The 26,467-nt window shown below is 42.1% G+C and overlaps 2 protein-coding genes across 9 annotated transcripts in view; one reads left to right on the top strand and one right to left on the bottom strand.

Moving 5' to 3' along the window:
• wdpcp (WD repeat containing planar cell polarity effector) overlaps positions 1 to 20,916 on the bottom strand; it is a 68,566-nt gene extending 47,650 nt beyond the window's left edge. For 3 of the 8 annotated variants that reach the window (XR_015088743.1, XM_086045621.1, XM_086045620.1), the window contains exons 1-4: positions 20,417 to 20,779; positions 20,121 to 20,202; positions 4,781 to 4,865; positions 2,619 to 2,663 (exon numbers count right to left, since the gene is read on the bottom strand). Coding sequence is in view for 7 of the 8 variants with exons in the window: in XM_086045621.1 (XP_085901747.1) it covers positions 2,619 to 2,663; positions 4,781 to 4,865; positions 20,121 to 20,202; positions 20,417 to 20,493 (289 nt within the window). In the remaining variant the exon portion in view is untranslated. The other 5 variants (XM_086045622.1, XM_086045623.1, XM_086045624.1 and 2 more) reach the window with 5 other exon arrangements.
• Positions 20,904 to 25,662, top strand: mdh1ab (malate dehydrogenase 1Ab, NAD (soluble)). The gene is made up of 9 exons (XM_086045632.1): positions 20,904 to 21,062; positions 21,542 to 21,640; positions 21,970 to 22,066; positions 22,736 to 22,911; positions 22,991 to 23,113; positions 23,204 to 23,380; positions 23,881 to 23,994; positions 24,118 to 24,207; positions 25,015 to 25,662. The coding sequence occupies exons 1-9, from the start codon at positions 21,060 to 21,062 to the stop codon at positions 25,135 to 25,137; spliced, it is 1,002 nt and encodes a 333-aa protein (XP_085901758.1). The 5' UTR covers positions 20,904 to 21,059; the 3' UTR covers positions 25,138 to 25,662.
• Positions 25,663 to 26,467: the final 805 nt, after the last annotated feature.

A 26,467-nucleotide genomic window follows, 5' to 3' on the forward strand; every position in this document is an offset into this window, starting at 1 on the left:
ATTAGGTACAATTTTTAACTGTGATTGAGTTTTGGAAATCAAGTTAAAGACCTTTTAAGACTTATTTAATAGAACTAAAGACCTCCTCATCATTAAATGTTACCACAAGGAAAGGGCGACATCATGAACTCAGTATTATGCCGGAGTAATTGCAGTGCATTCATATTTATTATGTTCCTTATAAAATAAGTATGAAGTATTCTTTGCAGTGGTTGTAGATTGCTGTTACTGCAGTTACATCTGAATCCAACTTGTAAAAAACGTTTTTGCAAATATTGACATTCTTATTTTGGGGCATTTTAAAGATCGTTTTAAGACAAGCTTTTAAATTTTGAAGGATAACTCTGTTTATGTGTAAATTTGAGACCTTTTTGATTAAAATGTGACTACAAGGAAATTAAACCAGAAAATTTCCCATTAATATTCATGATATTTTGTATAAAATAACCATCATTATTTATTTATGTATTTATTTATTATTGAATGTAACGCTTAAGGACTGCACTATTTATTAATGTAAACTACTTATCTAGACTAAAAATAGAGGAAATAAGTACAGAGTGATCATTTATAAGAACTTTGAAAACAGTGCAATTTATAAAGTTAATTAAGCTTGGAAAATCTAATTTAATATTTTCAGTGGACACACTGAAATAGAGAAAAACACTTGTGTTCTGAACCAAAATTTGACAATCCTTTCTGGATCTTGCTTTAGTGGAAATAGTTGAAGTCGTTTAAGTGTAATGCTGCAAACAAACAAACTAATCATTACCAAAAAAATCCAAGAACCTGACATAATCTACTGTGCACAATGGCTATCGTTACAATCCCATGTGGAAATGTTGCAATACGTTTGGATTCTTCTTCCGTCTCCTCCTCCTCGCCCCCCCCCTGCACTGTGATATCAAGCCACACTTTAGTAATCCTCCAAATGAAAGGATTTGTAGGCAGAGCATCGTTCCTCCACTGAAGATTGGAGGGAAAGAAGAAGGCAGCTATTCAGATGAGAGAAAGAAAGAAAACACATCACTATTGAAAAAGACACTAAAAATAAAACATGTAAATGGAGAGAAAGGCAGAGGAGGGGAACAGGAGTAAGTCCATACAAATGTCTGTCCGCTTATAATTTACAATTTTAATTCCTTTTGTTTAAACATATTTTTGCTGAATTAAAATATTGAATATGTCATCTATGGCTAATTGTGACATCCCACAGATGACACATTCTTGTACAGTAATAAAGTGACTACGTCTTTTTTGCCCGTCGCCGTTGTCGTAAATTACATAATTATATTGTCGCCGTCGGGTAGAATGCCCGCATGGTCAAAATTGCGACTTTCCTTGAAAATAAATAAAAACATATCCTTATTAGCAAGCATCGCAGCATTCAAGTTCAAGCATTACAGCCATTCATTACAAAAAAAAACCCCCAAAAAAAACAGGCTTACTCAAACCATAACCAATTATTTGTTTACATTTGCTGTTTCTGTTCGCAACTACATTCCAAATGGGTTAACAGTTAAAGTGGATGTCAACCCAAACATTTTTTTTTCCAGAATATGTTCCAAGCAGGCCCACTAGTTGAAATGCATTCTGATATTGTGTTTGTGGTATATAATGTTAAGCAGCAAAATGCACCCACTATTAGCTATCTCAGGGGCGGCCATTTTGTCACTTCTGTAGACTGAAGATGACAACGAAGTTGCTCAGGGCTCAGATAACGACCAATCATAGCTCAGCTTAAGAAAATAGGTGAGCCGTGTGATTGCCCCATCTTTAATGTCAATAGCCCCTATGACCTAAGATAATTACACTTACTATTCGAGTGAGACATTTACTTTTTCAAATGAACTAACTGAGAGACATAATGAGGGAATATTTTACTTTATTTTAGTATACTATATTTATTTCTAAATAAAACTTATTAAAGAGCAAAGACATTTCTGGAATACAATTACTGGTAAACAGTATTACCTGTTCAATTACCGGGTACCGCTTACTCGTTTAACCCAATGTTTGGTTCTGCTGCTTTGGCTAGCAACTGAGCCCCAAATGGGCTCAGCAATTAACTCTTCAATGTCCAAAAACCATCATGAAGCATCTGTAGATCATTTCAATTACATACTTTTTAGTCTTAAATCCTGTAAACTCTATTTGTTTCTAGATATTTTTATGGTGTGACACATTAAGGACAATCAGTGATGTGGGTGAAGATGTAATAACTACACAGCTAATATGACAAAGAAGGGGGCGAGGGGGGGTCCTTAGGACTTTGAGCAAAGCCTGCCAACCTGAGGTGATACATGCCCAGCCTACATGGGAGGAGGGCCTCTTGCTATGAGATCTAGGACAAAGTCAACAGTTTAGTTCACCTATCGCTTTGCGGCAGGACCCCGGGTCAACAGCGGCAACGCGGGGCCGGCTTCATCATAATAATACCAACCTGTGCACATGTTTTAGCATGTAAATCCCACGTACTAACACAGCCTCCGTGTGTACCAAAATGATCAAAGACGCCCCAAAAAAGCATATAAGACTTGTGTGTGTTTGCATCTTATGTGCACACAAATACAACTTATCTTAAACGCAAACACAGAGGCAATATAAACACTATTTACCTGGCTCTGCTTTATCGTGGTACTGATATGTGCCAATATCTGTGTCTGCGGGGTGAGAGAGGGAGGGGGAAAAGGGAAGAGAGAGAGAAAGAGAGAGAGATGAGCATCATGCTGTCAGGGTAAAAAAAAACAACAACAACAACACACAAGTCAAATCAGCAATTTTTGCACCGTGGGATAAACAATCGCTATCAGCCACTGGCCTGTCCCGTCTGCCAGCACCGCGCTTTAGATAAGACCACTGGAGGGAGGTGAGAGGAGGAAGGTTGGGGGGGCTTGAGGATTGAGGGGGTCCAAGCCGGAATGGAAACGGGTGGATGGGGAGAGGTGTTTAATAAAGACAAGTGTGCCCATCTTGGCCGTAGACTTGACGTAGACATAAAAATGAAAAAATAGAGAGACACACACACACGCACGCCCATGAGCACCAACACACGCTGATGGACAAGTTGCTGAGGTGTGCATTTTTCTGCTCTGTGTTATTCCGGCAGGCCCCAAAAGTCGAGATTCGCACAACACATCATTTTTTTATCACGTTGCCACTTTTGCTGCTGCTGCTGAGGTCACGCTAATACAACAGGACACTCACACACACGCACACCCCTTCACGCATGCACACACAGTTCACCATGTATACTGTATTCGTATATATTCAAGTTCACATATAAATCACTAGTTTTTAATATTTGATAATGATTTGTAAGGCACATATGCATGCCATATCTGGAAACACACACTCAATTCACCTTGTATACTGTACCTGGAAAATCACAATTACTATAAATCACGAGTAACATGCACACATACACAAGCTCATGCACACGCGAAGTTCACCTGACAAGACAAGTTCCACTTGACAATAAAGTACAGTAAACTGAAATGAACTCTTCTGAAAGGTCCTTGCTATTTAAAATTAAAGGTATGGATGTGTCCTATTGAATTTCTATTATATCAATAAAGTTGAATTTAATTGCTCGATAAAAGCCAAAATATTTTATATCTACAAAATTAGTATTCACTCATGGCTCTAGAACACTTTTCTGTTACTTTGTGCAAAACTTTTTCTTATCAAATTTAATACATCGGGATTGTGGTCGCGCATGTGTTAAAAATCTATATGGTTGTTTGTTGTATACGCTAACAGAAAGGTGCGTCACGACTCAGCGAGCAGGCTTCTTTGCCGAGATTTATCCTGGCACGTTTTTGCAAGATAGAAGGTTAAAAAAAAAAATTAATAAATAAAAAACACCATACAAATATGGCCACGTCAGCCAGGATACACATGGGACACATGGAGTCACATTCACACGTCGTTATCCCTGCGATAAAAAAAAAAAAAAAAAAAAAAAAAAGGACACTATCTGCTCCCAGTGTCCAGCAGACTGTGAAAGACGGAATGGAAGGGAAAGAAAACAAGAAAATGGTGAAGCGGAGCATTGGGAGGAGATGGACAGATAGGTGGCGAGCGCAGAAAGTGTCAAAAATGTCAAGCACAGGGCCACTATCGTATGTTTATTGTGTGCTTATGAGCAATGTAAGCTATCCATGTGGAAAATGCGTTCTCACCCGACGTCGTAATAGTGTTCAAAAGTTCAATAGTAGCACAAACCGTCATTGCATGTGTCACCCAACGGAAATAAAATATTGGAATTGATACTCTTGACTTGGATGTTACATTTTTTACGTTAATCAGTCAGACGTGTGAATCGGACATGCTGGTGACTCGGACAACGGAAAGTTGCTGAGTTTTGGTGAGCTTGTTGATCACCCAAAGCGGCAATTTTTGTGCCAGAACCGAAGCGTATATCAACAAGCAAATGGTAAGAGAGTCTTAAAAATGCCAATGTGTGTGTGTGTGTGGTCTTCGTGACGGGCACATTTTCCCCCCATGTCAAGATGCCTGCGGTCACGCTAAACAATTAAGACAGCCATCGACAAACAATCGAACGCTGTGAAAGCAACACGAGAATTTCAAGTGAAGACAAAGAAGGCAACAACGAGCAGCGCGGTCTGGGGTGTTGACTGAAAACGCCGCTGTTAGCGTCCGATGGAGAGCAAACAAAGTGAGCGATGACAGGCCGCGGCTGAGCGAGGCGCCGAGTGGAGTGGAGCGCCGGGGACGAGAATCAGCGAGTGGCAGAGATCTAAATTACGATAACTACCTTGGACTTGGAGGGAGCTCTTGGTGGACCACAAGTGCAGCTCAGCCAGGCAGAACGCCATCTGACGGATCGGCGTAACCCGATTCTGCTCAGAATGAAAAGCAACAGAAAAAAGCACATGAGACTAAGCGCACAGAAGACCGCAAAGGGTCAAGGATGCTTGCAAACACCCCCCAAAACATGCATGCGTAATTGACAACCATTCAAACTTCAATTACATTCATACTGTCATAGTTCATTCATTCATAGTTTCAGTAATCTCTTCCTCCCACAAAATAAAAAAACCTCAACATTTTCATTTTAATGGAAAGTACCTAAACTTTACTTGTTCCACCTGTTTGCATTCCTCCACCAAGCAACAGGTTATGTTTAAACTTAGTTACAGGTTTTCCAACTGTCCATTTAAAGTCGGCAACATCGAATGTGTCTTTGAAATGTGTCTCTTTTCCACCATTTCATTTTCCACCTTTTTTTTAGGGAGTGGCTGAAACGGCACCGTGTGCCTCACTTTGGAGTCTGGCCTTTAGTCGTGAAATTTACAAGACATTTCAGTTTACAAGGATTTAAAAGATTGTCTTGATCAACCCGCAAATCCACACAATTGACCAAATTTTTATATCAGTCGCTTATTATGTGCATCTCTAATATATATACTTAGGCCTCCGTAAAATATTGTCAAAATACTTTTTGGGGAATTTTTCTTCACCTGATAAAAGCCTCTTCAGTGGAGTTCATATAGGCAGAAAAAAGTGACCTGCGGTTATTGTTGTGTTGTTTTCACACGCAGATGTGTGGAATGCTGTCCGCTTTGTGTGAACTGTCATCCCTCAAGTGCGCGTCCGTCACTGCACGCCCATGATGCGTGAATGATCGAGGCGTGGGCCGTGACCACCTCTCAATGTCAGCCCAAGTTCACAAGTCTGCGTTGGCTTGTCTCTCACACATGTAATTTTGCTTCCAATCAGAAACTACAATGGCCCTAAGTAGACCTGAACCAAAGCCGAATAATCCTAATTTCAAGATCAGTTATATTATAGAGCCAAATGCAATAGGTAAACATCCATAACATAGAGAGATCATTCAAAAAAACAAAACAAACAAAAAAGAAAAAACACAAACAACTTAAAAAACGTTTGCTTGAAAAAAATCTGCCGGAAAAAAAACGATTGTGGGCACAGAATGTTTTCCGAGTAGATCAGGAAGGAAAAATCCACAAAACAGGATCATCGCTAAGGATAATCTTCCAGAGATATCTAATAAGTCGGCCTTCGCTGACTTTAATTGAAAGGAGGGAATCGGGCTGAAATTATCGGTACGCATGCACCCTGCACTCTATGGTAAAATTTTGTGGGTCCTAAAACCTGCAGTGTTCAGATGCTGACATTTTGCAGTGCAAGAAAGTATAAAAATAACACTCGACATTTTGTGCCGTAAGATACTTTAAAAACACAAGCGCACACAAAGTCAAAGGTAAAGCCATTACATTGCTGTGTCGGCTTCTTTTTCGTCTTTCATCTCTGAGGAGTTGCTCTTATCTGCCGCATATACTCCTGGTGCGGGAGTGTGTGGAATATCTCATTTTGCTGCTCAAAACCCTCAAACTACAAGTCCCAACAAAAATACGGCGAGATAACGCAGGGTTACGGTGGAAACGCTGCGGCTAGCATGATGTGGCGGCGGCGGAACGAGTTTAGCCACATAGGATTCTTCTGTCCTTCTCCTAAACTGCTTTTTTTGAGGCCGTCATCCATTTTGAAGGGGGGGGAAACTACTGTCAGATAGCTTCCATTTCGTTATTGCACACCTGGTAAGTCAAAAAAAATCTGTGGGCATGAGAAAGCAAAAGCAAGGCGCTTGCTGTTGTTTTTTCCAGTTCTACTAATGGCAGGAAGTCTGTATATTTTATTTGTTCAATTTTTAAATAATTTCATCCTTCTCAACTTCAAAGGAGACATCGTATTTCCTCAAACAGACGCCGGCCCTCCAATAGCAGCCCTATCCCTTATCTCAGTTCATTGTGTGCGGCAGTGTTGTTCACGCATGAACGCTGAAGACATCGCTGCTAGCCCGTCTGTTGCTAACCAAAACAGCAGGTATTAAACTATTTTCCCCAAAATAGGCACATTTGTAAAATGACATTGCATTAATGTCTTCGCATCTAGTTATGTTTAATTGCCGGTGGGTTTAGGTGCGGTCTTTGGTGAAAAAAAAAAAATCCCATGTATGGGGTCCTTGGACACAAAATGTTTGGCCCTCCCCCCCGGTCTAAATACACTTAACTGCAAACACACACACACGGCATACATACACACTCCAAATCTTGGACTGCTGCCATCTAGTTTCTGGCTGGGGTTGCCGAGGTCTACCTGTCCATCTCCCCAACCCCTGCGGAGCTCTGTAGGGGTGTCCAGGCAGTATACAGAGTTAGTGTGGAAGTGAAGGGGGCAGTGTGTGTGTGTGTGTGTGCGTGTGTATGCGCTGTCTTTACATTGTGAAGAAGCTGCTTCAACATCAAAGGAAAGGTGGTTTGGCTGTGTTTGTGTGTTTGTGTGTGTGTGTGTGCGGGGGCGGGGGGGGGGGCACAAGGCTCCTCTTTCAAAGAAAATCGGACCTTGTCTGGTGTCTGCATCTTCTTCTGTGCTCTGTATTGACATTCGCCCTCTGGGTGGTCACATATGTTTGAATGTTTGTCAATGCGTGCGTCAGGAGTCACAGGAGTAGTAAATATTTGAGCTCTCACGGGGTTAATGAAATACAACACGAAGGCCTTCTTCATTGGACTTTAGTCTTGGATGTTGCCTGCATTCTTGGAGGGCGGACATCATGATTGTACATTATTTGAAGTCAGGATGGGAAACGGCTAACGGGCATGCTCATATGCGGCAATGGTTTTCTTAAAGTGAAAAAAGACACATTGCCAAGAGGTTATCTGCCTTTTAAGAAGTGCCAAGCAGCGGAAATTAAGACAAGAGATGTGTGAGATAAGTGAAATGGGTTTTTGTGGAATGAATAATTTGCAAAGGTGATTTGGTGATTACCTCGGGGTCAGCACTCAGGCTTTCAGACTGAATATGTGGAGCTGGAGCGTGCGAAAGTGGAAGGCCTGGAATGAAAGAAACACTTTGGTTTGACATCTTAGGCATTCTTTCTCAAAGGTATTCTCTCTCTCTCTCGTGCACCCAAACAGAAGACGGCGGTTGCTGCCAAGAAATAAAATAAGTGTTGCCAAGTGACTAACGCACTGACGCACAGCCTCAGCCTCATGCTTCAAGCCTCAAACCGAGCCTGTAAACACAAGCTAAAACTAATGGTAGACCTTAAAACAAGACAAAACATGAACAAAAATGGAGAACAACCTCAAAAAATGAATCGAATTCTCCACTGATCATCACTCGAAACTCTTTTTCCAAATATGAACTTGGAAACAGTTCATTTCAACCCATCCATTTTTCATATACAGTAGTTTATTTATCCTGGTGAGGATTCATGAAAAGCTGGATTCGAAGCCATAGCATTTTCCCCAAAATGTTATTGGAAATTTCGTGTTGTTGAAGTTCACATTGTCGACTGCAGTCTTGATCTGGGCACACACTGACTGTACAATTCAGGCCTGTTTCAGGACGAATCTAAGTTGTCTGACTCATATTTGAATCGAGGACGATTTCAAGTCTTGTAGGGCGTCGTGAGTCGGGCGGTGGAAAGGTTTTGTTGAACCATCTGATACCATTTGGCCTGTCAGAAATGTACTCATATGCAACAAATGATCTCGATTTTCCGTCACTGCAAATACAAGTCAAGTCATAAAGGCTGTTGTTGCACTGAATGCCTGGATACCTTTTGGCACAGATCAAGACAGGACTAGCATGGTGAGTCCGCAGATGGCTGACATTTTGCAACTAGTTTCGCTATTTGGCAGCAATCGGAAACGGGTGCTACAACATTTAAAGGACTACTGTAAAAGCAACAACCAAAATATACTTCACTTCTTAGTATTTGGGACCTGCAGTGAGTTGGAATTTAAGGCAAGTACTTGGAAATAATCGTACAGTGTTTGCTTGGATGAAGAGACAGCTACTGTATGTGAACCACTACACTACAGACAATCCAGCCGATGTCCAGCTGCTTTGTGCTGTCTCACCACATTCTGTTTTCATTTGAGTTCTAGATGCTTGCTGGAGCTTTAGACTATATTATACTCATTTTGATTTTTTTTTTTTAAGTTGTTCCACCGCCAAACCGTTTACAGTCCAGAGAAAGTCCGAAAGTCTATGTCATCTGGTTGTAACTCGACGGAACAATTTGCCTACCTGTTCGTTGTAATAAATACAGTACCCTCTAGGGATGGTGAACGGGACTACACCATTAAAGTCAAGTTATATTTTGTTTCCGGCGATCCTTCCCCCACTTCATCTGTTAGCCGAGCACCTGGGGCGGCACAAAACCCGCCACGTCTGAGAACAGAGAAGACGACATCACTTGTGAAGCCTGGCAGTGGCGTATACGCTTACATGCTACGCTACGGCGTATCTTGGTTTTGACGGGAGGAAGGGCAAAGCGGCGCCAGGCAGCGGACCCAGAGCCGTTCAGTCTCGTGGGAGCCCATTCAGAATAGGAATGATGGACAGGTAGAACAAAATGAGGCGAAGGTAATACTGCTCAGGAGAGGTGACGGGTACAGTCACTCTGTATGCGTGTGTGTTTTACAAGAGACGTCAATCACCGGCAGAGGGAAGCTGCTCTGACGTGGCCTCTGGGCAAGTCGTGAGCGCGTGTATGAGTGTGTATGTATGTGAGAAAAGAGAGAGCGATAGAAAGAAGTCAGTCATTGAAAGTCGCATTCCAGGTTCAAGGGGGCATGCAGGGGTAAAGAGTTCAGATGTCAAAAATGAGCTTTTTTTTTTTTCCCTTATCAGTTGGCCAAATTGTTTTGTTTATTAGGTCAGAAGGTTACATACATGGAATAAAGCCCACAAAGAAATCTATTCTCAATTAATATGTTGCATTTATTGATGTCCTGAAAAGCATTTTAAAAGTGTGATTTATCATTATGATTAATATTATTGTCATTTTTTTTTCATAAAGCTATTTTAGATTACATTTCAAGATTAACATGACTGGATAAAACGGCAAAATGGATGCCCCAACAAGAAAAAAAATCCAGTAAAATATGTAACAGTATATAATTAATACAGTACAATAAAAGGAAAAAGTTACCGGTAATACAATAATATTAACATGATAGATTATTATAAGTAAATGCTAGGATACAACAATTTTGGCAAAGGTACAAAAGTTCAAAATAAGTCCTTCCATGTCCTTTCTCTTATTTTCCAGTATGTGTATTATATTAGTGAGTGTCCGTCCGGACTTTCAAAATGGCTGAGAAAAAAAAACATTTATTTAAAATTAGAATTTTTAAATGAATGAAAATGTAGTATGAAAAATAAAATATTGGCATGATAAATTGTTCAATTACAACATTTAGTTTAACGTATTTACTGATTGTTCATATAGATTCTTGTCATACAGTATCTCAATATTTTGAGTTTTTTTTAATTTTAGTTTTTAAAAATGTATCTGAAATACAAAAAAAAAAAAATTTTTATTTGTTTTGCGCGATATTAGCATTTTACTCGTCACATTCTACAGTCTACTATTGAGCTTTTCTTTGATCTTTGCCGCTGAGTGTGTACACTTCCCCGCGAATAAAGGATTATCTCATGAATTTGACTAATTCATCTAAAACCAGGACTCAAAGTGCAAAGTCCAAACACCTTTTAAACATGATCTTGTGGCCCGAGTGAGCAAAGAAAAAAAGCAGGCGAGGAGGGAGGAGGATGCCGTGGAGATGAGAGGAGGCTTTTCTAAGCACAAGTGTAAACGTCATTAGAGGAGCTAATGGAGGGAGGAAGGTGGGAAAAAAGGGAAACTCACTCCAGCAGAGGTATTTACCCAACGCCTGGAGCAGAAAGGCAAACACAGCCGCAGTAATGACTGAGGGGGAGGGGGGTGGGAGGTCGGGGGGGGGGAATGATGGAGAGGAAGTAAAAGTGAGGAAGACATCCCGCTTGATTATGCCTTCAACATGTTTTGAACCATCCAAATCATTCGAAACATTTGCACACTGGGGCAGTAACGCTTGTCGCTCCCTCCTGTTCCGCTAATAGTGCTAATCCCGGCAAGCGTTTCGCTAAAAGCTTGCCGTATCTGCCCCTGCGGCGACGCCCAAGGGCATGAAAGGCAATACTTCCACGGCAGCTGCACAATTGCCGGGCCGGCCGGCTTCAAAGAGATTCCGGGCCACGATGCGCCTCGGCGGTGCCGCTAGCCTGTCGCCGTCGAGGTGACGCGTGTCACATTGACACGCTGGGGTTTTGTTGACGATGCTGGATTTTCTGCTCCTAAAGCCGCTCGCTGCCCCGCCGCTCGCCCCGCACCTTTTGACCACAAACACCACTGTTGAGGCCGATCATATACAGTCACCTCCAAAAGTAATCGAAAGGCAAGGTCAATTTCTTTGGTTTTGTTGTATTCTGAAGACATTTGGGTTTCGGATCCAAAGATCAATATGAGACAAAATTTCATAATTCCAGTTTTTATTTCATGGTATTTATATCTAGATGCATTAAACAGCTCAGGCCACAGTGCCTTTTGTTTGAACCCACCCGCTTTTCAAGTGAGCAAAAGTATTGGAACAGTTCTTATTGAATAACAGGTCATATTTGGTGGCATAGCCCTTACTTGCAATAACCTCATCAAGCCTGCGACCCATTGACTTCACCAGAGTGTTGCCTCCCTCTTCTCTCAGCTTCAAATGGTTTGCTTTTCTGCAAAATGCAGTTTTCATAGGTGAAACCCAAAGCCAAAAACAAGCACTATCTAATGTCCAAGCAATCAATTTAAAAGGCATTCTACGTTTGAAAAGTGGGTGGGTTCAAACAAAAGGTGCTCTATCCTGCGTTAACAGATCCGGATGTAAAAACCATGAAATTAAAGCTAGAATTTTTGACTCATCTTTTGCTCTGAAACCCAAATGTCTTATATAATACAACAAAAAACAAAAGGAACCGAACTTGCTGTTCTGGTACTTTTGGAAGGGAGGTGTAGAGTGGAGTCACATTCAAAATATAGCATATGGATGATGAGATGTTGAGGTGCAATATTCTACAGCAATCTCGTCCAAGCATTTATTGACCTTGCTCCGTGCACCGGAAAAAGAAATGTAACGTCAGCAAACGGTTCCCGCAAAGTTGGAAGCAAACAATGATCAAAAATCACTTAGCCAAGGACTGTCGTTGTGACGTGAAACTTGTCCACTTTATCGAGTGGACATAAACAATCTCAAGTTGACCACCACCCATGCGGTCAACTTTCAACAAACACCTGTCAAAGGCTGTTGATGTCGAGGTCCTTTAAAGTTGCTGTCAGGCTCACGGAGCGGCCACGGACCACGTCAGAAAGGAAAGGTCACGCCAAACGTCCCCTAGACTTCTTAACGGTCTTATTCACCCGTCATACGCTCACACACGGGCTGTCTGTCACCTCCCAGATGAGGCCGTGACACCTCGGACACACCTCAGCGGGCAGCCACCGCCTTTCTGTCTCGCTCCGCCTGTGACGGGTTGACACGGTGGCGAGCCGTGAGTCGATGGCGCTCAGAGCAAAAGGGCTCGCTTCTCTTTGCCACGACCTCTGTGATGGATTCCGGTGTCGTTATCACCCTCTCAAACCCCCGACTGAGGCATGCTGCCATCTACAAGTAAATAAACAATCTTTCCCTCTACCTTGTCTACGCCCAGCAATGACCTGGCAGATGTCCATCATACTTTAGGAAAGTGACTCATGTACTAAAAACAAACAAAAACAATACTGGTTCTAAAAAAAAAACATCATCTGGATTGTCCTGTAATTTAAACAATTGACAATGAAATTATGAGTGATGAACTGTGTACACCCTTTTTCATTCCAAATGATTGCCAAACTTTGACCCTATTCTCCGCCCACATAAACTGACATAGGCAAAAAAAAAAATCAGGCAATTTAGCGTCGCCCATCTATCTACTATACCTGTTTCTAATTGGGTCTCTTTTGGGAAAATTCCCTAGCATGACTTGGTCAAAGTACCCTGCAATTTGCCCAAAATGTCAGACTTCCTGTTCAATTTTGTGCATTTCTGTGTCCTGCTATTATAGACATGTCCACCCAATTCCGTGATGATCGGTGAAAGGGTATTTTTCTTTTTATACTTTCAAAGCACCTTTTAAAATGATCCTCAAACTTTGACGCCATGCTCCACAATGTACGCAAAACGGTGGCACAATTCAGCATATCTAGGATACCTGCCAAGCAAAAAGTCACCCAAAAAATCCAACCAGGTTTAAGTACAGGGGTTCCTCAGTTTCCAATGACTTTCCGTTACTACGGCGACTATCTAACCCGAATTCGTACACAGGTTCGATTGCGGTGTCGCTAACCTAATGCAGTGGTTTAATCAGAATTACAGGACCTCCTGTACTACTAAAATAATTATAGCACATTTAATGGAGATAAAAGTAATTCAATTAAATATCGCCATTTGAGTCACTGTTTTTACCAAACAGTATAGCTCATATGCGTTTTCATGCAAAGGCTCCCAAATCAACCCAAGTTATAATCTCACTGGTACGATGTCACATGATTTACCCCACCCAACAGTGGGTCTGATCCCAACCGTATTACGGTGAACTAAACCAAACTGTACATGTCGTACATATTTCATTTCTACATCATTAAAATATAAAAGGTCCCATTGATCCATGTGTCCACCTCCATGACCTAGGAAGTAACAAACAGATTGAAAAACAAACACGACCGACGCTCCACTCATTTTCTTCTCCCCCCCACAAAAGGTAGGTCCAAGGAGAAGCCTCCACAAGAGTGAATTCTGTGCTTGTATACGGCACGAAAGCAGAGCAGTGCCTCTATTCGTGGGTCAAGTCTTGTCTTGTCAGAAGCGGTATCCTCTTCCCATTGGAGCTGACAGCTGGGAGCAGCAGAGGGGCCGCCGCCGGGCCTCGGCGTTAAACGTAGCCGGGCCAGCAGTTAAGCCCATTTGACGTCAGGAGAGCATAGGTTCAGCTTTCGCGTTTTAACTATTAATCCTCAGCTGTACCCGACGCTGTTAACAGGGCAATGGTTCAAGTAAAACGCAGGAAGTTGGGAAAAGCAGCAGGCGGGAATAAGAAATGATCGTTTGACCGACCTATTGAAGTTCCTGCTCATTTTACACCGTCTGGGCCATTGTTAGGCTCATGTACCGACAGAATGTACAGTACACCACAAAGATCATGTCAATCATCATTAGTCTCAAGTTTTGAACGCTGATATTTTGTTTCGCTCAATTGTGCGGCTGCTGTGATTGACAAAGCTGACAAACAATTGCTACCGAACAAACCTGTTTTGCAAACTTCTGTTATACCAAGATACTCTTGTTTGACATCATGTTCTAATCTGAACTGCATCAATCATTGATCTATTCGATCAATCTATTCGCACCACTGTCATGAACTTCACTGAAGAAATACATAGTCCCAAATGTCTTGGATTAATGGCCGGATAGAGTCATCTTAATTCTATTTTTGTCCATATTTTGTTTCCAGTTATGTACCCGGTGCACAAAGCGGGGCTCAGATGACTTTGGTGAGGAAGCACTCGAATGCCTTCGGACCCAGAACGTGGATATCTGCAGGTTTAAAAAAGCTCAATTTAAGATCACTTTGATCAAATTTAAGACATTTTGATCACCAAATATAAATTAGGAATGGACATTATCAATTTATATTTTGAATGGTTCAGCTTATTCCGACCTCCACAAATTTGTCAAATTCCAAAGAATTCCAACGAAATTTGCAATGTTTATGTTACCTGTGACATTTTCAAGTCATTTGAACAGAGGCTTTCAAGATAAAGTAGGGCTGCACAATATATGGGAAAAAAATATCAATACTGCGATAATGGCCTATGCAATATGCATATCGCAAAGACATGCAATGATTTTCTTATGGAATTGTATTCTTTTATCTGAATTCAGATGCAAACTTTAATGTGCATCGCCACCCAATAGTTGGACATTATCTAGGGGAATTACAATTAATTAGATAAGAACACATTGAGCTTGCTTATTTTGCCACGTGAAAAAAAATATTTCTTCCATTACAAAAAAGAAAATGTAATTTCTTTAGGTACATGTTAAATATCGTAATATCGATATCGCTATAGTCAAGATCCATATCGCATGTTTTTCCAATATCGTGCAGCCCTAAGATCCAAAATCTTGGAGGAAGTCTTCCCATAAGAGTGGAAACTGTGATAGCTTTGGTCCTAATAGATGTGTCTCTTTAGTTGACTGTTGTCACAGTCCTAAATCTTGTGCAAAGTCCTGCCACAGTGGAAGCTGTTATAGCTGAAAAGGAACTCCCCTTTTAGCGTTTGTAGATAGAATGGCCACTGCGTCCCCATAGTTTTGTCCATTTAGTTGACTGTTTCGCCCTCATCTGGCACAACTTTCAATCCAAACTGGCATTTGTTTCTCTTCACACACCCGTACATATGCTTAAGGTCATCTGGGCGGGCCCACATCCCAAACGGCCCTACTGTTGTCAAGGCAACAAGCAGCTATCCTGGCTAACATCTGGTGTGCGACCCGGGGCCGCTCGGAACGGGCCTTAATCCCCGCACGGAGCCGTGTTGTGGGGGAAAACATTCTTTCCTTTCTTTTGGGGTAGGGGATAGGGAGGGGGGGGGGAGAGAGAGAGAGTGAGGGAGAGAGAGAGACAAGCAGGACGAGCCATGTTGCCGGTAACCTGCAGGCGAGCGGATCACACAGTGTTGTCTGTTGCGTGGCCCCTACTACACCCCCCTTTCTCCTACCCCCCAGACGCAACATTATGGCTGTGCAGAGGGGTGTGACAGCCAGCTTTCGGCAGTGAGTTGCCATCGGCGGTCCAGTTGGATGGATTTGGGCTCTGGGGTTAATGAAAGGTCTGGCGAGCTGGCCTTGGTCTTGGTATGCTAAAATGACATCACTTTGATTAGCGTTGATTTGCACGCGAAAAATTGAAAAAATGTTTCGGCAGTGGATCCACATCCATGCTGTGGTCACCCTTCAATTAGTGTAAAATAAATAAATAAAAATAATCATTTGTTGCTGTTGTGCGTAGACCGTGGAAACATATACTGTATATATCCTTGATGTACTAGTATGCTCTTATTATCATTAGCAGAACGACGTGGGCATACTTGTTGGACAACCGCATGTCACTAGTGAGGCAAAACTGTGCACTAGTTGACTACAAACGCATGCTTTCAGTGACCCAATCTAGCAGGGTACACTGGGCGCTTCACACTGTACCTCATCTACCTACTGATGACACTGTATCAGGAGCAGCTGTGGGTTCAAGTACCTTGCTCAAGGATACTTTGGTCACAATGGCCGGGGATTGAACCCACAACCTCTGGGTTGGGAAATGACCACTCTACCGCTGAGCCATGGCGCACCCTTGCGTATGAAAACTTTTGACATACAAGTAGGACAACTACATGTTACTAGTGAGGCAAAGCTATTATTGGGCATTTTGTTGCTTGTAGTAATGTTACCGGGGACTCATGTTACTAGGGTAATGTTACCCTAGTACAGTGCAGCACACTACTTTATTATACCGGTAAGTTAATTGCGCACTAGTAGGCCAAAACCTTCCTAAACCAGTAGTAGGAATAAACATTGCTAGTAAGATATACGGTAGTCCTTCTACTACTGACCTGAACTGGCTTACTAGTGAGGACAAAGACCATATTAGTAAATAGACCTCAATCTGCATATCAGGCATATCGAATAAAAGCACAAAGGGCTTTCCATAAATACAAGTAAAGTCAGCATGCAGCAGGTTAGTGTCCCCTAGTGGCTACTAAAAAAAGGGCTGAAAAACAAAAATAAACAAAAAACAATTTAGACCCAAAGTATCCCTGTGAGGTCTAAAATTACAAGTTGGCATATCAAAAACAACCCGAGCCTCGGTAATATTCTGATAAGCATCTCCTCCGGGGGGGAGATCCGCAGCGGAGAAATGAAGATGCCGCTCCGTCAATCAGTCCATCGGCAGCTATGAAATATGCATTTGTCTTAATATGGAGTTTGATTCCATCAAAAGCCATTTCACGGACCATTTGCTTATGCAAACGCCTTTGGGAGACAGACAGCAAGAGAGAGGGAGTGCGGTCGAGGCTCACTTGGAAGAAAAATCACACCTCCAGCATGCTAGAGTGTGTGTGTGAGTGTGCGTGTGTGTGTGTGTGTGTGTGTGTGTGCATTAGGAATTTTAATTGAATAGTTCTGCATCAGTGCCAAGAAGTTACTTGGTGTGTTTGCACTCTCCGATTGTCAACATGCATGCCCTTTTCCCTCCCACATACACACAAGTGATACAACGCTGAGCAAGATCTGCTCAGGTTTCATCCAAAGACTCGAATGGGACCTCCACATCATGGACGAGGAAGGCGACTTTGGATCAGCACCAAATTATACAACTTCTTGGTCAAAAATCATCTATAAAATCATCCCTTTTCTACAGCACTTGTATTGTTTAAGATGACTTTGGGTTAGAGGCGGGGTACACCCTGGACTAGTCGCCAGCCAATCACAGATCCATGAAAGCACTTAAATTCAGAGTTTTTTCTCCATCATGCGTGTTTAAAGACACTTTCTGAAATCATGAGCAAAGATTGAGCACTATGTAGTAGGCCTATTCAATTGTGGCAATATAGGATTAAAGACTCTTTTACCATTTCAGATTTCCTGTTTTTTTTTTTTTTTTGTGCGTGGCGAGTGATGTACTTTGGCATTCAGCATAAGTCACCCCTCCCCCAATCTATCAGAACTTGGGCGCCTTCGTTTGCATCAGGGGTTATCTGACACAGTTGCGAGTTAATTAGCTATTATTACTAAGCCCAAGCCTGTTAGCTCGCAAGCTAATTGGTGGCTAGCGCCTCTTGTTGCAACGAGGTAAGCGCCCCGATTTATTTTTTACTCTTCAAATTTAGCAAGGTTGTTACAAAAATGCTTTTTTGCGATTTGGCAAATTTATGTCATGTATATTTTTGCTTTACAGGGACTTAAAAAAATTAAAGAAAAATCATAGGGGAAGTCAACCTCCCAAATTCTTTGCAATAATATGTTCTATGCACCTTCACTAGTCTAAACATGGCATTCTGATTAATATTGCGTTTGTGGAATATAACTTAAGCAGTAAAATCCACCCGTTTTAGCCATCTCAGGGGCGGCCATTTTGTCACTTCTGTCAACTGATAATGGCTTCACAGTTGCTCAAGACTCAGGTCACGACCAAATCAAGGCTCACCTGTTTTCTGAAGCTGAGCCATGATTGGTTGTTATCCGAGCCCTGAGCAACTGTGATGTCATTTTCAGTCAAGCTAGTGGTAAAAAGGCTGCCCCCTGAGATGGACAAAAACAGGTGGATTTTACTGTTCAAGTCGTATTCCACAAACGCAATATCAATAAGAATGCCATGTTTTGACTATTGGGCCGGCATAGAACATATTCTTGTAAAGAATGTTTGGGGGTTGACTTCCCCTTGAAAGTACAAAATAAAGACCTGTCAGAATTCTGTCTTCGCATGCATCACGCCCCTTCACACATAGTCTGCGAAGACAATTAAAGTTGTTTTTATGAAATTTAGATAAATAACAGACCAAAGGCAATGAAAACATAACATTCTTGGAGCAGGTAATAGCGGTGAAAGCACCTTTTGGAAGCACGTCCGTCATTTCATCAATTAATCTTACTTGCCTTGTATGTTCTTTTTGTAATTTTAGTAATTTGTCTTTTACCTCTGTTCTTTGTTTTTAAATGACTTTCTTTCTTTGGTTTGAAATACTTTTAAATGTTGACCTTTTAATCATTTTAAGCACATTGAGTTACCTGTGTATGAAACTAGCTACATAAATAAAGCTGCCTTGCCATTAAAAAGGAGAGTAAAGGAAGCTCCGAAACATAACTTAAAAGAAAATATCACCCAGGTTACTTTGTGTGAAGTGGCAACCAATCTTCTGGCATCACGTTTGTCTCCCACTAACACAAGCAATCCTGCTGCCTTACAGGTCATCAGTGCTCATCTACAAGAGTAGAGTTAGTACTGTGGTCCTGCACTGACATCTAGTGGAATAAAAGGAGACTGTAAGCCAAATTTTAGTACCAGAGCGACTGTGCAATGAAACAAAAATATCTCATTTTAGACAGGGACATAACAGCAATGCCGAGACCCACTACACAAGCAAGGATGTGGCAACTGCAATCTGGTCACGTCTGCTGGAATACAGAGGCACCATAGTCTACCAGAGCAGATAAAAAGGTGATGTTGGGTGTCCCCCTGGTTATATAGTATCTGCCTCCCCGGCTGCTGACGTGACGGGGGTCTCGCTCAGGTGCGCACTTCAGGCCCAAGTGGAGGAGCAGAATAGGATAGGCGATAAAGAGAAGAAAAGGAGGGAGGTGAAAGGACAAAGGAGGCAAAGAGGAGGAGGTGGAAGAAGGAGAATCAAGCGAGAGATGCTCCTCGGCTGAACTTTTCCCAACGTTACTTCTGAGCGGCTCCAAAGTACAAAAGACACACCTCGTCATTTTTACAGAAGAGACAAAGAGGAGCACCAGTCCAGTGTGGCAGACGGGCACCAGATCCTATCAGTCCAATGCTGCTGCTTTTGTGAAAAACCAAATCCGCTAACATAACTTGAGATAAACATTGTATCATAAATGTTTAAATAAAACATAAATACAGTAGATATTCAAAACTGCAAAAATGTAAAACATGCAAGCATATCTTTTATAAATGATCCACTCATTAAAAAAAAAAAAAACTCACAAAACTCCCCTATACGGTAGTGCCTTAAGATACAAGTTTAATTTGTTCCGTGAACATGCTCACAACTCAAATGCCATTAACCGATTCCAGCCGCCATCCCCCCAAAAACTGTAATGTGTATTTTAATGAGGGTCAATAACCCTCATATTGTTGTACTTAATAAAATCTCACAACAATAACAGAATTAAATAGAATGCAAAGATTTAAACTGATTTGTCAGATTTGTTTTGCTTCAATACACTTGATTCAAATGATCAGCTCATCAGCAAGATGAAGAAGCATGATAACGATCCTGATCATTTGAATCAGGTGTGTTGGAGCAGGGAGAGATGGAAAACAGGCAGGACAGTGGCCCTTGAGGACTATAAGTTTGGACACCCCTGGCCTAAGTAAACCGATGAGGCCATAAAATACGGATGAATGCTCACCTGGCAGGTCCTCTCGAAAAGACAAACAAGGATCGCAGCAACGCTTAGGCCTTTGCTGACGACAACAACAACAGTAAAATCACTGTAAATAGAGACACAGTAAAGAATACACGTGAATTAAATGCATGTCCAGGATAGTCACTAAATCAACTAATAAAGAAGCACAGTAAGGCTACACTGGTTAGGGGGTTAAACCGTACATTACATTAGGCAAGAAGCACACAACAAAATAAGGTAGTAATTTACAATCAGAAGTGATTAAAGTTGCTAAACTGGTTATTGGTGTGCCCGCTTACAGTCCAGGATGTTTAAGTAGCGTCTTCTTTTCAGTGCTCACGTCAAAGACTGCGCTTCCAACTTGTGCTGAGTTCATTCATCACTTTTATGGCCCACGACATCAAACGTCATTTCAACAACCCTCTTCATGATTTAACATATACACTTAAACCGTGTCAACGTCGAACATCCCACTGTATTTCACGAAACACGACAGATCTCACTCTTGTCTAACGTTTGAGTAAATTAGCTCCCACGTTGCTAAATGCTAACTGCAACGGCGCTATTGGCGTCGCTAGGCAACAATCCGTGCTAACCGGCTAACTGGCGAGATATACAATCAAATACTGCGGCCGATGAGCTTAACTGGCGGCTAGCTTCATAGCGGCGCTTAACTCACGTTTTTAAGAATCTTCCATACGCTACTTATTGCAAAGCACGTCACTTGTAGCTGTATTTTTTTTTTTTTTTTTTTTTTACTAAAAACTACGGCTACCATGAAAAAACACACAAACTACACTTCCCACAGTTCTCGGGGTCCTGTCCCGAGCGCTCCAACTATCGCGATAGACCCGAGTGTTTTTTTTTTGTTTTAAACCGGATGACCTACCACCCGGCTAAACCAGTGAACATTGAGCATTTGCATGTGAAGCTGTCGACAACATGGTAAGTGCACGCAACTAATACCGATTAGGTAGTCTTATTCGTCTACTATCAATGTAGAACGTGTACATTTTAACACATTGTGATTGAAATCGGGATTTTAAAAAGTGAATTGAAGGTGATACACGTATGACTTTAATTATGTAACACCAGTAGAGCAGTACTGAGAATGGCAGACCGCCATGTTAAGAGTTGAGTCTTGGTAGAAAGTTTCCATGAAATTGCAACGTGAATGATAACTATAGCGGTTCCGTTTTTTTTCACCCCCTTTTATGTAATGTATGTAGGGGAAAGATCACTGAGATTATATTTGAAGTGACCTAATTTGAAATAATCCTGTGTAAACGAAAATGTCGACAACACCCTGTGAAAGTGTGCCACCACCTGCGTGCCCCACCCTGCCCTACCCTTGTGTGTGGAATCAATGCTAATTGTACTAACTCCTCTGTTCAACGCCTGCGTTCTCTGCCTTGTCTTTGCAGTCTGAGCCAATTAGAGTTCTGGTGACCGGCGCTGCAGGGCAGATTGCCTACTCGCTGTTGTTCAGCATTGCCAAAGGAGATGTCTTTGGCAAAGATCAGGTAAATGAGCACTTGTATTCACTTGCACTCCCCATATCTTTATTCGGGGTGTCACGAGACAGAGACACCTGTCAGAAAATTGCTATGTGGGTGACTTTGTCACGCTTTACGACTGTGAGAATTGATCAGTGCGCACATAAGGGAGGAACGTCCTTGAAGCCTGGTGAAATGGATCCAGTGCCAAGCACCTCAGGCTGTAATTTAAAACCACTCGTTAGGAATGAGCTGCACTGCCTTGGTTATGTCACAGGCTTCCTGGCGGTCCATGGTAGTCTTTATTTTCTGTGACATGTTGTTAGTTTTAATTTGTTTCCTGCCTTTCATGCCAGCCAATCACACTGCTCCTCCTGGATATTCCACCCATGATGCCTGTCGTGGAAGGTGTTGTCATGGAATTGCAGGACTGCGCCCTCCCTCTTCTGAGAGGTAACCATTTAACCACAGTGAACACCCTCTATCCACAGGTGTTAGGGAATGAGCCCTGCAAAAATCCATGTGTTGATGCCTCCACTGAAAGGTTTGCAACTGCCTATATTTGGCACAAGATGGTGGAAAAGCATTTTTTTCTATTAGACTAAGATATGGCCTGTGTAAATTAAGCTCATCTCCTAGGTGAATGTGAGACTTTGCAAAGCGCTTTGGGCGCGATATGGTGTTGATAAAGCGCTATATAAGTGCAGTCCTATTTCCCCAAAGTTCAACGTCATTGCTTGGCACCGGATGGCGCCAAAATATTTTTTTATGAGACAATTTGTCCTGAGCACAAGAACAGTCAATCAAGAGTTAACTGTGTTGTGTGTGCACATGCGGGAGGTGGTCTGGGAGAGGCCCCCCCATGTGAACACACACTGACATGGGTCCAAAATATGTGCAACGTCCCACCGCATAGTCCCGAATCACTACTCCAGCATTTACCCATTTGTGGATTTTTATTTGGGACTAAATTTAGTGATTTGCCGGCAACTTTATTTTGGTGGGGTGGAAATTACTTTTGGATTTTTAACTTTTCGTGTCAGGATTTGGTCCCTATCGCCATACTGTGAAAAATATTGATATCCATGAGTTGATTGACGCCAAGATTCTCCTCTCCTGCAGAAATCGTGGCCACCGAAAAAGTGGAAGTGGCCTTCAAAGATCTGGATGCTGCCATCTTGGTGGGCTCCATGCCCAGGAGGGAGGGCATGGAGAGAAAGGACCTGCTCAAAGCCAATGTGGCCATCTTCAAGACCCAGGGAACGGCCCTAGAGAAGTACGCCAAGAAGACTGTCAAGGTAGGAACACCAGGAGTGCTCAGTTATCCCTATTTGAATGTCTTTGTCACAGGAAGGGAACTGATTGCGATATTTTCAGGTTCTGGTGGTCGGAAACCCAGCCAACACCAACTGTCTGATTGCAATGAAGTCCGCTCCCTCCATTCCCAGGGAGAACTTCTCGTGCCTCACCCGCCTCGACCATAACAGGGCTCGCTCTCAGGCATGTCTTTTGCGGAATTCTACTTCCTATTACCATTTGATAAATGCTGATGTTCCTGTAACACACTCGGTCTATGTGCCTGTTCCGCAGGTTGCGATGCGCTGCAGCGTCCCCGCCACCCACGTCAAGAACGTGATCATCTGGGGCAACCACTCGTCCACGCAGTACCCGGACGTGCACCACTGCAAGGTCAACGTGTCCGGCAGCGAGGTGGACTGCTTCGACGCCGTCAAGGACGAGGCCTGGCTCAAAGGGGACTTCATCACCGTGAGCAAACATTGTAGTAATTGTTATGTTTTTTTTGTATATTTACTTTTTGCATGGCCACAAATCACCATGGGTACGAGACAATCTACCCACAGCATTCTCATCCACAACCATCGAAAAAGCTTATTTAGAGATCTGCATTACATTTGTGAAACCTAATTTCCCTACTTTTTTTTACTTTTTTACTAAGCATTTTCAGATTTCAATAAAGTACAGTAAAAAAAAAGGACCAACATGCATACAAAAGGAAGCCATCTAGCAAAAAAAACATAAATACGGTTCACAGCAATTCTGGTCGAGAAAATACCAACTATTCTTCGTATCTAATGTGATATCACATCAAGAAAACATTTCCATTTCTTCTTTCTCGCCAAAGTTATCTAAAAAAGTCAGTTTTCAGTGACGGAATGCATGTTGAAAATCCTTCTGTGTCCAAATCTTTGTTTGTGTGGACACGTCCCAGCATTTGTGTTAATGTCCTCCGCGTTGCCGCGCCACAGACGGTGCAGCAGAGAGGCGCTGCTGTCATCAAGGCCAGGAAGCTGTCCAGCGCCATGTCTGCAGCCAAGGCCATCTGCGACCACATGAGGGACATCTGGTTCGGCACCCCGGAGGTACACCGGCATCTCCAACCTATATTTTGCTTGTTTTACTCTCTGGGGGATGGAGTGAAGTGTACCCATGCCATCGAAATTTCGACTGATTGTTCTAAAGAAATTTGTCCTCCTTTTATCCAGGGTGAGTTCATCTCCATGGGCGTGTACTCCTCAAATAACACCTACAAAGTCCCAAATGACCTCATCTACTCCTTCCCTGTCCAGATCAAGGTTAGCATGCTTACATACACTGGAGTGGCCTGAATACAATATTGTACTGCACTGCCCCCCCCCCCCCCCCTTTGGTGTGCATGCCTTAGCTCAGGGAAGGGCAACTGCGCCCACACTCGGCATCTATTGATTATCCCCAGAAGTTTACAGCAAACTTGAGTACGCCTGGTATATTAAAAAGCGATCACTAGGAATGGCAACTGTGTCAGGCTGTCTGCATCCAAATGTGTAGTCATTTAGGTCTATGAATTTGAACGCTGCTAGTGCTAAATGCAGGCAACAAGACGGCATACAATACAATACAATGGCAGCGTAATTAAGTATTTTTTTTTAAGTGCCCTTAATTAGCGATTGAACGTTATAGCAGGACCTGTTTTTGTGATTGATGGCAACAGTTTGTGATGGCAATAAATGCCTCAAACACAGTCTAAAGGCATGTCAAGTTAACTATTACGCAAGCGTCCTTAATTAGCGATTGATCATTATTTCAGGGCAACGTGTTGTCGTCGTTGGTAGCAACGGTTTGTCACGGAAATAAATGCCCCAAACAGTCTGGAAGAAGTCAGTCACTCAAAAATTCTTTGAATTCTTTGACTTTTGAGAGGTAATGCAACATTTACTTTCCCTAGTAACCAATTATATTTATGATGGAGTCATTGATTTATTCAGTTACTTTTTTAGTAAAGGGATTAGCAACTACTTGCATTTTTTTTTCTTCATTAATTTGCCCAACACTAGTTGCGGCACCAATGTACTTGGAATGTTACAGCTTATACAGTAATACACATGCTGTCTCTTTCTCCTCAGAACAAGTCATGGAAAATAGTGGAGGGCCTGGCCATCAATGACTTCTCCAAGGCCAAGATGGAGGCCACTGCCACAGAGCTGATAGAGGAGAGGGACACAGCTATAGAGTTCCTGGCCAATTGACTACGTTTCGATGCCCGTCTGTGACAAAGCACTCCCTGATAAAGCACTCCCTTCAATGTCCTTGTATTCCTCTTTTCTGCATGTGTGTTTTCTTGCGACTTTGGGGGAAAAAATCTGGAGCGCTTTGGTATTGAAATGGATCCCAAGGCACCTAGCTGCCTTAGTTGGAGCTGTGTAGATGTGCAATTTTTAAAGGTTACAAGCACAACAGCTTCACTTGTTTTTTTTGTTTTTTTTTTGGGGGGGGGGGGGGGTTCTTCAACTTCCCGGGTTCTATCATCCTCCCTCGTAAAGGCCGTAAGCATTCTTGGCTGCTCCGAACACTGCTAACACACTATCTTTTACCATGAATAACTAACTACAGTCCAAGAAGCACTCCAGTGTGAGTGTTAGGTCCATATAATCTGTCACCTGTGGCTTGTCATTTCATTTTGTTGTGTGTAGTTAAGTTGTGTTGAAAAAGAAAACAACAAAACAATTGAATCCTAAACATTCATGCTGTAACAATAAAATACTTGAACTGTATTGGGCTTGATTCATTGATTTTGCTAAACTAGAATGAGAAATGCATGCATATATACACATGCACACAAACAACAAAATTACTGTAACTGTTCCCAGATTCTGAAGTCTCTCAAAGTTTGCTGACATCTTTATGTGTCACGTTGAAATGTGCCTTCCAAGTATGAGGACAAGTGAGTCATGCTGTTTAAGGATGCCCCTGTGAAAAGCATGAATACACATGAAAGAGAAATGCTACACAAACTTGACCAGGCAACAAGAAATTCTGACAGCTTCATGGTAGACTACTGCATAATGTATTAGCGATGGTGAAGCCACGCACTTCCCAACATGCATGTAAATAGTTGTTCAAAGTTGCTCTATTTGATTTGTCATAAGTGTGTGTGTGTGACGTCTTTGAGATGAAAGCAAATGGACAGAGAATCAAAAGGAACTTTGCAAATGAAAGAGTAATGTCAAATAAGATTGAAGGTTGTCTTAAGCAGTGTGATGGGTGACTGGGGTGAGCTGTGTCCTAACAAGGGTGGTGCAGTAATATCAACGTGCCATTTAAACATGACACCAGGGAGGGTCGGGATTTGCCTACTTTACCACCAAGTATAACATTAGTATTGTAAGTGTAGTATTAATAATTGACGTCATCAAATTGACTCAGTGTCAGCTACAATAAAAGTGTTACAGAGCTGATTAAGTGCTGATAATGATCATATTTGGAAGTGATAATGCATTACATTAATAAATTATTGGCAGGCGATAGTTTTAGGGGGTTTTGTTAAACGAGCTCTTCGTATTACCCACGATGACATAC

Source organism: Filicampus tigris, chromosome 11 (assembly GCF_054856515.1).
Source record: "Filicampus tigris isolate MCC_2025a chromosome 11, RoL_Ftig_1.0, whole genome shotgun sequence".
Classification (NCBI taxonomy): domain Eukaryota; kingdom Metazoa; phylum Chordata; class Actinopteri; order Syngnathiformes; family Syngnathidae; genus Filicampus; species Filicampus tigris.